The 12756-nt window shown below is 40.1% G+C and overlaps 1 protein-coding gene across 1 annotated transcript in view; it reads left to right on the top strand.

The window, feature by feature from the left end:
• Positions 1 to 4639: 4639 nt before the first annotated feature.
• Positions 4640 to 12756, top strand: part of LOC118342659 (protein O-mannosyl-transferase TMTC1-like) — a 19958-nt gene continuing 11841 nt past the window's right edge. Inside the window, exon 1 of the mRNA XM_035681273.1 lies at positions 4640 to 4818. Within this exon, the coding sequence (XP_035537166.1) occupies positions 4663 to 4818 (156 nt within the window). The 5' untranslated portion in view covers positions 4640 to 4662. The remainder of the gene's footprint in view (positions 4819 to 12756) is intronic.

Here is a 12756-nt window from a genome sequence, read left to right on the forward strand (position 1 = left end):
ACTACTGTTTTCATACTTGTCTTTATTTAAAAAATAAATGGCTTGAAATTGCTGATTTATTCCTGGTAAAAGGTTTAAACCTGAGCCAGCCTCCAACATGTAACATATTCCAGTCATGCAGCGTACTATGAATTTATTTTTATAACATACTTGGCCTATGGGATCGTCACCCGTGGTATCGGCCGAACCCACAAGCAAGTACAGAATCGGGTACGGGAGGAATGGTATCGGAACATCTCTAGCTCTGATCTCATTTGTACATTTGCATCCATTGTAATAATATGTTATTTCTGAACTATACACTTGGAGTATTAGGCATAATGTTCGTTTATCATTCTGCTTTACAAGAAGCTGTGGGTGTCTGACATTGTGTTGTGTACCTTAGATATTCTTGACATTTCCTTGACTGTCAAACTATGATTCTTCCACTCTGACTTTTCTGAGTTTGGTCAAGGATAAAACTCGCACCAGAACTCAATGTGAACTGACAGAACTGTGAAAACACTGACAAAAGCTATCAAGTCTGTTGATCTACTATAGACTTCTCAAATATGTTTCTGTTGTATGCTGTGGGACTTTGACTGGATTCAGTTCCCCAAATACCAATCAAGTCATTTTTGTCTTTCTTCCCATCATTGTGTCCTGTTTTCCTCCACGCTGTCGCTGGCTCAGCTAAGCTGTCATGGAGCCAACATTTAGACATTTTTGGATGAAATGGATGACTTAAGACAATGAAAACTTTGTGGACTGGTGAACACAGCCACAGCTGTGACTTCTTGTAGGACATGGATCCCTAAATGTCAGTGGGTGTGTTGTTGGATCTGCTAACTTAGACTCAGTCCTGCTGTCATGTTATAAGCAAAGGGTTGCTACCAGCCCCATGATCTCGGTGAAGAAAGCTCGTAATGTAATGCTTCATTTTTTAGTTCCATCCAGTCACACCTATGAGGGCAATTTAAGGCGTCAGGTGGTGCTGTGGTAAACGCCCCTTCCTGTGGGTTTTCTCTGGGTGCTCCTGCATTGGACGATATGAAAATGAAAGATTATTTTTGCCAAAGTAATTGCAATACATGATATTATCGTGATAATCAAAAAAATATATACTTCATACTTAAAATCAAATGGCACTAAAACATACTTCATTAAGTAACACTTCCTTATTACATCCCAGATAGTCACCTCTTCTCCCTGTTCTTTATTTTTGAGTCTATACTATTTCCATACATCCGTTTTAAATGTTTTGTGGGGGATACAATGGACCACCCGAGCCTCCAGCCATGGTGACAGGCTTAACATTTTGAAATGTATGGAAAGCTGCAGGCTCCCCCTTGTGAATATAAGACTGTATGCTGGCGAGCTAGACCACTTTTTTAATTCAAGCCATGTAAAGATATTCATGAATATCACAATATTGGAAATTCAGTCAGTGTTTTTTATCACAATAAGCGATTATACTGTATATTGTCCCATCCCTAGTGCTCTGGCTTCCTCCCTCAGTCCAAAGACATGCAGGTTAGGTTACTGGCGACTCTAAATTATGTGTGTGAATGTGAATTTCCAATTCTGGTTGCCTAATTTGGAACAACATGACTTGGACAGAAACCACAGTCCTTGTTTTGGGCCAAAATGTGTTTTAGAGTTGATTTGAAGTGAACATTAAGCCTCTGTAAGTTTGGAAGATATCCACTTGATCTATCTAACTCAGACTGCTGAAGCCTTATATTAGCTACAGATGAACAGAATACGTGCCCAGAACGATGACTGTGGATTTTGTCCCGCATCACTAAAATTGGAAGGGCATTATGAAAGGAGCTCTTCATGACCTGTATTAATGGGATGACCAATTACATCAAGCACAACCTGTTTTAATGTTCAGACTTTAAAGGCAGACTTTAAAAACTGAAAAAAGCGAAAGCTAAAATGGCTTGTTTCAGACAGAGGATGATCTGGGGGTCTGCATAAAGGGCCAATATAAGATCAACAAATGTAAAAAATAACTTATTTCAAGGCAAAAAATAAAAGACTTGTGCTGTCTGTTTCAATTTAGGTATTAGAGCTGTACGATTAATAGAATATTAATATGACATAATAGGAATAGATACACAGTAATATAACAACATTTCCAAATCGTAAAAGCTGTTATTACATTTTTTTTGTTTTTTTTTAATGCTACACAATTCCAGAATAATACAGATGATAACATGTATTATCATCATCATGTCGGCCCAGGCTCATTGTTATTCATGTTTGAGAGCAGGGGTTATACAGACGGCCCATCACACAAAGGTCACAGATTAGATTTCTCCAGCAGCCAGCCTGTGTCCATCAGCAGCCATACTTCCTGTCAAAATGTCCTTGAGCGGGACACTGAACCCCAACCTGCTCCCTCATTGTGAGTCTCTGCGGATAAGCACATCAGCTAAATTCCGGCAAATGAGAAATTTAAATTCCTCTGAAGCCTTCAGTTTACGGATGGGTCGGGACCCAGGCTGGGCCTTCGGGGAATTTCATCTCACGGGCCTTCGCTTGTTCCACACTCCTCTCGGCATCAGCTATGAGGGCAGATCAGCATCAGCTAAAGTCAGGGTGAGATAATGGTGAGGGTTAAGGCTCTCGCTGCAAACTCAAGCAGATTTTATCGGCCGTCCTCATTGAATTATGGATAAAAGAGGGATAGTAGAGGCCAGAGTCTCCTTCATAACTTAATGGACTAGATGAGAGCTCACAGAGGACCCCATTAGAACTAATTACAATCAGAGATAAGGAGTTCAGATGTGAAGCCATGTTCCGTTAAGCTCTCCCTGTTTGTTTGATTTTTTCTGTTCTGCAAAGCTATGACTTGGGGGTAGACTACATATAAAGACACATTAACATACAGTTTTAACCTTTTTCCTTTTCAGTAGAGTTAAGGAAGGAATAATCATCTTCTTCCACTCTGACAGTATCACATGTTCTTTACCATCTCGTTCTAAGTCTTCATTGAAGCTGCATGATGTTTACCCTGAGTTGAATATTAAAACCCAATACTTCATATGGCTGCTTAAAATGCAGGTTCTAGCTGTCTTTTTCTTTTTTCTACATATTTCCCCACAACTCAGACTGACATATTTGGTATCTTTGGAACCTTTGGGATCTCCCCTAGAATGTAGTTGAGCTTGATCTACTTAGTAATGACTGTCTCACCAGGAGGTATCCCGGGCATAAAGGTTTAAATAGTAGAGTTGTGCACTGACTTTAAACTTAGATCCAAACCTATGTCTTGAAGACCTGACCAGACAGAACCTCAGTGGTAAAGCCAAATGCAACACAAGAGTCCAGCTTTTTGTGTCAGAGTCACAGAAAGAAAGAAATGTGTTTGAAAAATCACAAACACAGGGCATTATGTTGATCATGGGCATTTAGTTGCATGTAGTCAAGCATGCCATGAGAACTAGAGCAAATAAAATATGCAAATAAAATCAGTGTTTGAGTCAATTATTTTAAGTATTCTTAAAATTGGACCATGACTGGATAATTTATAATTTATAGAAAATAATAATTTAAATTGCATTCACAATTATGTTTTATAACTATTCACTCATTTGATGAAATGATTCAGCCACACTATGGAAATGGAAATATAATGGAATGACCACTATAAGAGCATTGACGTTGCCTTTTTTGCCACTGCCAGCCATCTTGCCTGCTCTAATCCTGCACCCAGCAGAGGAACACTTGGAAAATAACGCTTATTTGCTTTCTGGTGGCGGAGAAGATTGCTACCACTCTTGTATATGTCCATTACATATGAAGCTGCAGCCCAAAACTGGTTAGTTTAGCTTAGCATAAAAACTGGAAACGGGAAATGGCTAGCTTGGTGCTGTCCGAAGGTTTCAAAATCTGTACAAATGCTCAGTAAAACCAAAGTGTGAAAACAACAATTCAGTCATTTTCCAGCGGTTATATGGCTGGCTATTTCTTGGCTGAGACCAGTACCTCCTGGAGTCTCTGCTACTGGTCCTAGCCAAGAAAATGTAAATATCATGGAATGACAGCTGGAACCTGAACCACTGCATTGCTCTACTCTTTCTTGGTTTGCTATTATCAGGTTGTTGATATTCTGTTGGGTGGAGAGGGAATTGTCACAGCGTAATACCAATTATGATAAACTAGGTGAAAATGGCATATCTCACTGCCATTCCTCACTGAGGGATTAGTTGCTGGAAGATCTTAAGCAGGGTGTGATTTGGTGTCGGAAAGCCGACATTCTCTCTCAAAGCAATCATGCTCTTTTCATTTCAAATTCATGGCACTGCGGAAAATGGATTGAGATTCTGTTCAGGATTATAAAACAATCACTTTAATCCAGGAAATGTAAAAGGTAATTTACTTTAGAGATTCCCTCAGTAAATCCACAGCGGTGTCTAGCTGAGTGATTGTTTTAGATAAGGTTGACCCGTTTTTGTCTTTATCTGGTTAGGGTTCATGGGAAAATGAATGACACTGACTGTGCTTATCTATCCATCAGCCTGTTTCTGTCTGTTTTGTATAAGTTCTATTCCTTTCTAATATCTTTTACACACGAACAAATCACTTTCACACAGTCAGCTCCCGTGTCATCCCCACCGTGCTGAATATTTCTCTCTCTGTCTATCCGTCAGGTTGAACATCGTGCTGGCCGGCATGACGCCTCTCTATTTCCACATCGTCAACGTGTGTTTGCATTGCGCCGTAACCTGCCTGCTCATGCACACATGTGAGCGCTACGCATTGGAAGACTCGCGCCTGGCCTTCGTCACGGCACTCCTCTTTGCTGTGCACCCTGTCCACACCGAGGCTGTAAGTACACGACCTACCGACTATCATAAACTGGCTCAGAGAATGTGACGCGGAGTTGAACCCTCAAGGGTTGGCTTTGACATCTGGAGCACAATACAAAGTAACTACCAAAAACAAAACCTGTATAAAAATGAGAAATGGTTTACATAATTATCTTTCTGGAGTCTCTGCTACACCAAGAAATAGTCTGGCGCAACCATAAAAAACAGTAATTTATTTAAAAATGTTAATTTTTGTAGTGAAATTGGTGCTGGTTGGCAGATTATTTTATGTTTGGACTAAACTGGGCTTTATGCTAAGGTTAACCTATAATAACATGTTATTTAACTCTGTATCAGAAGGCAAATCAGTGTATGTTTTTTTTAGGGGTGAGAAAGCAACTACCAACATGAGGCAGTTGAACTGAGTGGGCACGTTGGCAGTCATTACCCAGAGAATTTGAGCATAGAAAGATTTACTATCACTGAATTAGCTGTGAGCAACTTGAGCCCCATATTGTTTAGCCTTTATTTGTTTTGTTTGCCGATTTAGTTATTAGCTCTTCCTGTTTACAATGTACGGATGTACAGTCACTTGATGACTTAAACCTGATGATTGTCCGTCAAGTTGTGGAATTACAGGGAGTGTGGATTTCTGGATGTTTATTTGCCATCGGAGATTATGATAATTATCTCTTGGTACCTCCTGAAAGACTGAAGCTTGGCTTGTTTAAGTGAAATAGGCCATGCACGGTCTGGAGGGCTTTGTGGTCAAGTTAGCAACAATAAATATGCAACTCCTGGTTGGACTTTCAAAATAAAGCTTGTGCGATTTGTGAAACGGTCGCACGCTGGTTAGGTCTATAAACAAAAACTACTTGGTTAGTTTTAGGAAAAAATAAGTTATGTTACGTACCTGATGTATGGCGGCTGTGGCTCAGGAGCTAGAGCATCAAATTACTGCTGATGCTGTGCCATTGGCATATGGATTTTAGTAAATCAGTATTAGTTTCTGATTGTGATGGCCTTTGCCATCAATGTGTCAATGTGTATCACTGAGTGAATGTGGCATGTAGAGTAAAGTGCTTTGAGTAGTCTATATTATATTGTAATATAAGTCCGTTTACCATTTACCATGTAACGTTAGATAAGTTGTATTTCGGCACATACCACAAACTATTATGTTACATGGGCGGCTCCAGAAAGGAAGGGTGCCTACTTTAAAGCGGAGGGCCACTGACCAACCAGCCATATTGGGACTTGAGAGTTGGGGGTGAGAATGGGCTGCAAATTTACACACACAGTAACACACAATGTTGCACCTCACCTTTACATGTATGAATGGAAAGCCATGAAGTGTGGTGAAGTGGAACATCTCATCAGTTCAGTCCAGCTAGAGTCAGTGGAAACCTCTAGAAAACCCTTCCCTAGAATATAATTACATTCAGTATTTATCCTGTAGCCTACGTGGCTGGCTGATGGGTTGAAAGCATTGTGCAATGATGATGGAGTAAATTGATCGCCTGTGGATATTCCCTTCCGGATTTTTTTCTGAATTAAATTGCCTTTATTATTTTTTTCCAATTTAATATTCAGCCTAATGCAAGAACTGGGGAAGCAGAGTCAGGGGCAGAATTTATTCAGAGCCTAAACACAGACGACATGTCCCTCAGGGGCTGCTGGTTTTGTCCCTGTTGAGTATTATGTGCTGCAATTTCCTATGGGGAAAACGCAACCACCTCATACCTATTCAACAATTCTTTTTCTGTCTGTGAGGAGTCATTATAATTAAAAAAGGAAAAAGTACCTCCCTTACTTATGACAAATTGTGTATTTTTCAGTGCCCTCCTTGACTTTCTGAGATCAATCTCATATCTGCTTGGAAAACGTGTCCACTAGAGCTACAACTAACAGTTATTTTCAGTATAAATTCAAATTCGGATTATTTTCTAAATGAATCGATTAATCTTTAAAATGTATGAAAAAGGCCTGTTACAATGTCCTGTAGCCCAAAGCCATACACATTGGGTATGATGATGCAATGTTATCCATCCTATCCATCCCAAAGCTTGAACAACAGGCCAAGTATTGTTCAGCACACCCAAATCAGGGTCATATGTAAATAACATGTAAACAAGAGGCAGCTGCTTGTTTACTAAAGTGATTTGGATTAATCCATCAGTGATTAAACTGGCATTTAACACTAGACAAAAATATTCTCCATATTGAGCACTGCTAATGAGTTGCTACAGAGCATGCTGTTGAGAAAACTGATATAACAATGGCCAGTTTTTCAGTTTTAGATGTCTACAGCAACAGTAGTACTATGTTTTGTTTCTTACTGAAGTAGAGGGTTTTGAATGATATACATTTCTGATTTACACCGGTGACAGGCTTCTGCTCCACAGCAGTAGCTGCTGAGGCTCTTGGGTTTTGTGGTATTACATTTTATTAAAGAAAATTATTTTTAGAAATAATTAAACGGCCAAACATAATTATCTGGGATTGTTACATTGTCCAGTAAACATTCTAAGCCAAATAATATTGAGGATTTCATTAAAAGAAACATTGAAATGGGAGTAGACTGGGGAAAAGTACCCCCGGAAACAGTGGCCCCTTCCACTTTACAATTCTATTACACTTCTATGAAATATATTCAACTTCAGGGAAAAGGAGCAGTGGTGTTAATTCACATAGCCAAGGCCACATCTGTAAAGTACCGGACTGGTTAGACCATCATCTAGGAACTAAATTGATCACAAGATAAGGTGCGCCAGGATTTGGTACGCAGCACTTACCAGCACATTTGTTCAGCAACTTCCTGGGGAAGCCCTAGCTGAGAGGCTTACATGTTGCTTCCAGCTGGCACTGCGGCCGTTCTACGCAATGGTTAGCACCAGAAGCGCTGCAGTGCGTTTCAAAAGCTTCCCAGAAGCAGCTCTCGGCTCTGCTCTGTGGAGAATACGCAGCTGATCTATTTTTGATGGTATAGAGCAGTTTGAGCTGGCAGGAAGTCAGACACAGAAATGTCCTAGAGAATCCGGTTAACTTTCAAAATAAAACACCCTGTGCAGACTCCCAATTGTAAAAACAGACAAAAAGGAAGCACTGTAACTATATAGCCTACTTACCCATGGTAGATGCACACAAATCAAAGAAATATAACCACATCTGAGCAAGTTAAGAAAATCTGGCAAAATGCTCTACTTCTGAAACCCTCCTAATGGCGCATGAAGCTGCATGATTGACTAAAACAGCATCATGGAAGCAACATCGCAGAGCCCTGCCACGTGGAATCAAGGCGCAAGTGTACTCGATTGGATTGAGGGCAATGATGGGAATGATATCCAGGGCTGAATCTTTGTCCCAGTACATCCTCCCTGTCCTCTGGGATCAGTGCAGTATCACATTATTATTTTATTCACTGCTTTCAGTCCTCTGACTCCTTTGTGTTCCTGTATGCCTCTGCTCTACCTTTCATGCGATTCCCAAAGGGAAACATTTTCTCATATCTGACTCGGATAGGTGGAGAGTCAAGTTGTGCAAGTTGTAAAGTGTATGCAAAAAAAGCCTGCTAGGAAGCACAGCAGATTATTATTCCTCTCCCCCGCCTCAACAGGTGAGGTGACAATAAGATGTTCACGACAGCAGCGCTGTAGAGAAACTGGAATGGGGATGAAGACAAGGGGGAGGGTGGGAGATGAATGGAGCAGCAGAGTATGTGCAGCGTGGAGAAAGAGTTGAGCGAAGGAAGAGAAATGCATGAGATACGGTGGAGGAGGGCGATGAAAAGAACGAGAAGCAGGCGGGGAGGGAGGAAGGGAAATGAATGGGGAGCAGCAGGGGTTGTAGCAGGACAGGCCTCCTGCTAGGGCGCTCCCCTGACTCCCTGTACAGACAGACGCAGAGACACGAAGAGGAGGAGGGGAAAGAGCAAAGGGATGAGGAGAGCGAGAGAAAGCAAGCTGGGAGCGAGGGAAGCAAGACGACAAGACAGAAAAGAAAGTGAGAGCAGGAAGCGTGAAGGAGTCAGAAATAAGGTCTCAAAGTCTCCAGGCCGGTGTAGGCGAGAGTTTGATTTCCCTGCTCATCTCCCAGCATGCCAGTCAAACTGCCAGAACAGGCAGAAACACTTGGACCGGATGTGGCTGGGAGAGAGGAGGCAGAGCTGGCTATTGCTCTGTGCCCTCACACAAGACATTTGTTGTTTGCTTTCCACTCAGAAGCATTTTATGGAATCTGAAATCAAGAGTCCACTTATCAAATCTTGTACAATCTTTTCTCGAGGCATAGTTTTCTACGTTTTGGTCGAGGTGATAAATGTCTCAAAGAAAGATTCAGTTGAGATCCACATAAAGGTCTCTGCAGAGCTACACAAAGAAGGGTGTTATGGGTTACGTAGGTCTCAGAGGCTCACAGAGGAGCTGACCGCAAGCATCCCAAAACCCAACAACCTGTTGTGTGGCCCTGTGTAAAACAAGCTAATTGTTTTTTCTAACTTTCCTTTTTCAAAGGGATTCAGGTTTGAAACAGAAAAAACAAACTTGTGTTAAGTATAAAAGACGCCATGTGAACATCTCTGGCCCTTGTGCACGTTTGATATGCAGCCCAGAGAAGAAGGTCTCCACCTTGACAAAGCAGACACACTAATATTCAGAGTAGAGCTGCACCTCAGGTTCAGTCTACTACCAAGTGTGAAGGAGGTGTTTGGTTACTACGGCGACAGAGCGTTCTCTGTAGCTTGCCCCCTCCCCCTGGAAGCTCTCCTCCCCAAAGCCATCCCGGACTGTACCGACCCTCCAAACATTCAAATCACTGACAAAAACACACCTTTTCAAACTGGCTTTTTAAAATCTGAGTCTAATGTTGTTTTTAACATATGTAATGTACTGTTTTATATTGTTTTTTTAGCCCTATTGATGTTCTTCGTATTCTTCTTTCATTATATTGGTACAGTGTCTTTTTGAGTATTCAGAAAAGCGCCTTCTTTTAAATAAAATGTATTATTTCATTATTATTATTACTACTACTGTAGAAACATGGCGGTTCAACAACATGGCGGACTCCATGGAAGGTGACCTGTGGCATCTGCAGACATAAAACCCTCCTTCTGAGGTCCATTTCTGCCAATAGAGCATCCTAAATGTTACACACTAGACCTTTAACATGACAATAAATGGAATATCTTTGGGTTTTAGGCTGTTTGTTGGACGTTATCTTGGGCTCTGGAAAAATGTGAAAGGTTTCCTGATGGAATATACAATAAACAATGAATCGAATTATTGAGAAAGTAATGGGTAGATTAAACCATTCTGAAAATAATTATTAGCTGGATTAGCATTAGATAGATATATCTGACACAGAAATAACAGGTGTTCCCTTCTTACTTAAGGATGCTTTATTTTACACAAACCACTTGGTCCAAATAGTTCTATAAACTATAAAGTTGATAGGCTTTAATAGTTTTTATAATATGCATAAAAGTAGGGCTGAAATTAACAATTATTTTACTTATATATTTGTATGTATATCTTTTTTTTTTAATTAAATGAAATGGGGGTGTTGATTTGATATGTTTTGTTTGCTTTTTTAGCACTAGCAAATAAGTTGAATCAGTCATTCTTTGAGTTTTATTGAATGTTTTCATCAATGTTATGCTGCATATGAAAGTGATTAATAAAAAACATGTTTTGCCACAAGGAAATCAAATAAGCTAGGCCAAAATGAATAGAGTTCCTGAAAACTGCAGTAAAATTCACATCCTTCACATATGCAATTGAACATGAAATCTGCCCTTTCAAAACCCTGGACCCAAGGTGACACATTCAGATTGCCTGTTTTGTCAGACCAACAGTTCAAACCCTGAAGATATTAAGTTGACTTTCATTTTTTAGAAAGGAAATCAGCAAATGCAAGTTTTCTTTACGTCTAAGACTCCCAAACAAGAGAAAATGTAACATTTTTTGGGGAAAAATGAATAAAATGATAAATCGTTTACCACATTTGTTGCTGTAATTTTCTGTTGATGGACTAATTGCTTAATTGATTAATCGCTTCAACTTTTCATGAAAGTTCAACTGAGAAACTCAGAGAGATCGTTTTTGATTAAGCCAACACCACTGAGTTTGTATTATTGAGCTGCAAAATACTTGCATTACTGGAGAGAGAGCTGTTTCTTTCTCTAATGAACAATTGTTGTTTTCAAATTAATGGCCAGAGCTATTAAAATAAAACCTAAGGTATAGTACACTGCAGTTTTCCCTTAAAGGTCCAGTATGTAACAATTAGGGGGATCTATTGGCAGAATTGGAATGTACTATTCATAGGTATGTTTTATTAGTGCATAATCACCTGAATATTAGTGGTTATGAATGGTTGCGGTTTCGTTACCTTAGAATGAGCCGTTTATATCTCCAGAATATCTAGCGTCTCGCAGCCACCATAGTTTCTCCCTTACGGTTCAAAACACCACCTCCACTAGAACCCACTAAATTCTACACATTAGACCTTTAATCGGACAACAGTCAGGAGTTTCATTTTGGCCTTGTTGGGCATGTCACTGACAAAATGAACATCAGCTAATATAATGTTACTCTGCTGCTGCCATTGTTGGAAAGCAACTCTCAAATAAAAAATAAAAAAGCCTGCTACCTGAAACTGGGGTAATTGCGTTTAGCTATAAAATCAAAAAAGCACTGTTACTAGATGTATTAGCTTCCTGCGTATCCTGCTCACCTGGAACAAAATTCAAAGCTGGCTATCCCATCCTAATGCTTTAATCCAAATGTGCATTTTAGGAAAGTGTCCAGCTTCTATCAACTACTGTTATGCAAATGTTATTAAGAGAAAAGTGGATGGAAACTTGCCTATACACACACTCAAGCACACACAGCTTGATGAATCCCAGACTGTACCTCAATATAAACAGGCTCCGTCATTAAGACCAGATGGAGTTCATTTTTCTTATCGTGATAAGGAATGAGATTGGTGGAGAAGCACGCACGCACGCACGCACGCACGCACGCACACACACTTTTCACCCATGCGATTTCACTCGTGCTCATTTCCTCCACTGGGCTGCTTCCTCACTCACCCAGTCGCATTGTAAAAAGAGTCAGAAATAGGCGAAGTTGTTGTTGTGTGTGAGAGTTTCTAGATAGAAGCAGCCTCCAGTCTTCTGTGAGTCTAAAGAGAGAGATTTCTCCTGTTCCAGTCTTTATCTAAACTGAAACAGCCATTCACACTGTTTTCATGAGGTTAGAGCTTTTTGCTTACTGCTAATAAAGCCTCATCTACCTCAGTGTTTGGCTCTTTCTCTGCAGCCTTTTCTTTTCTGACTAGTCAGAAGAAAACAGAGTTGGGCTTTTTTTTAGCTCTGTTGTAAACAAGAAAACTTAATAAAAGCTTGTTTCTTTCTGCTCAACCTGTTTCACTGTCAGAGAATATCAGTAAACCGCATTAGCCGTGCCATTTGAAACTGATGTTAATTTGGTTTCCATGTTAGGTAGCTAAAGGCATTAGCTGATATCATTAGCTACAAAAGCTAAATGATTTACCACAGTCTAGCAGCAGAAGCAGCATAAGGGATTCTGCCAGCAGGCTTTTCAAGATAAAAGCCCCTGTAGGATCCACAGTTGTTGTATTACATATTACTGTTGGAATACATTCTGCATTCGATAGATAGATATACTTTATTGATCCCAAGCTGGGAAATTACAGGGAATAAACTGTATCTATAAACCGATCATTCAGTCTCAAGCACACAACCTCTCTGAAAGTGTTACTCGTTGCACTCATTTGGTTCAAGCTAAAATACCTCAACAAATATTGAATAGATTGCCATGACATTTTGTACAGACAATTATGATCTCTACAAGATGAATTGCAACCCCCCTGGCTTTTAATTTAGCACCACCATCAGGTTTTTCAATAAATTTGTTTATGACCAAATACCTACAAA

This window comes from Morone saxatilis, unplaced genomic scaffold (genome assembly GCF_004916995.1).
Source record: "Morone saxatilis isolate NCDOM2014 unplaced genomic scaffold, NCSU_SB_2.0 Contig10, whole genome shotgun sequence".
Taxonomy (NCBI): Eukaryota; Metazoa; Chordata; class Actinopteri; family Moronidae; genus Morone; species Morone saxatilis.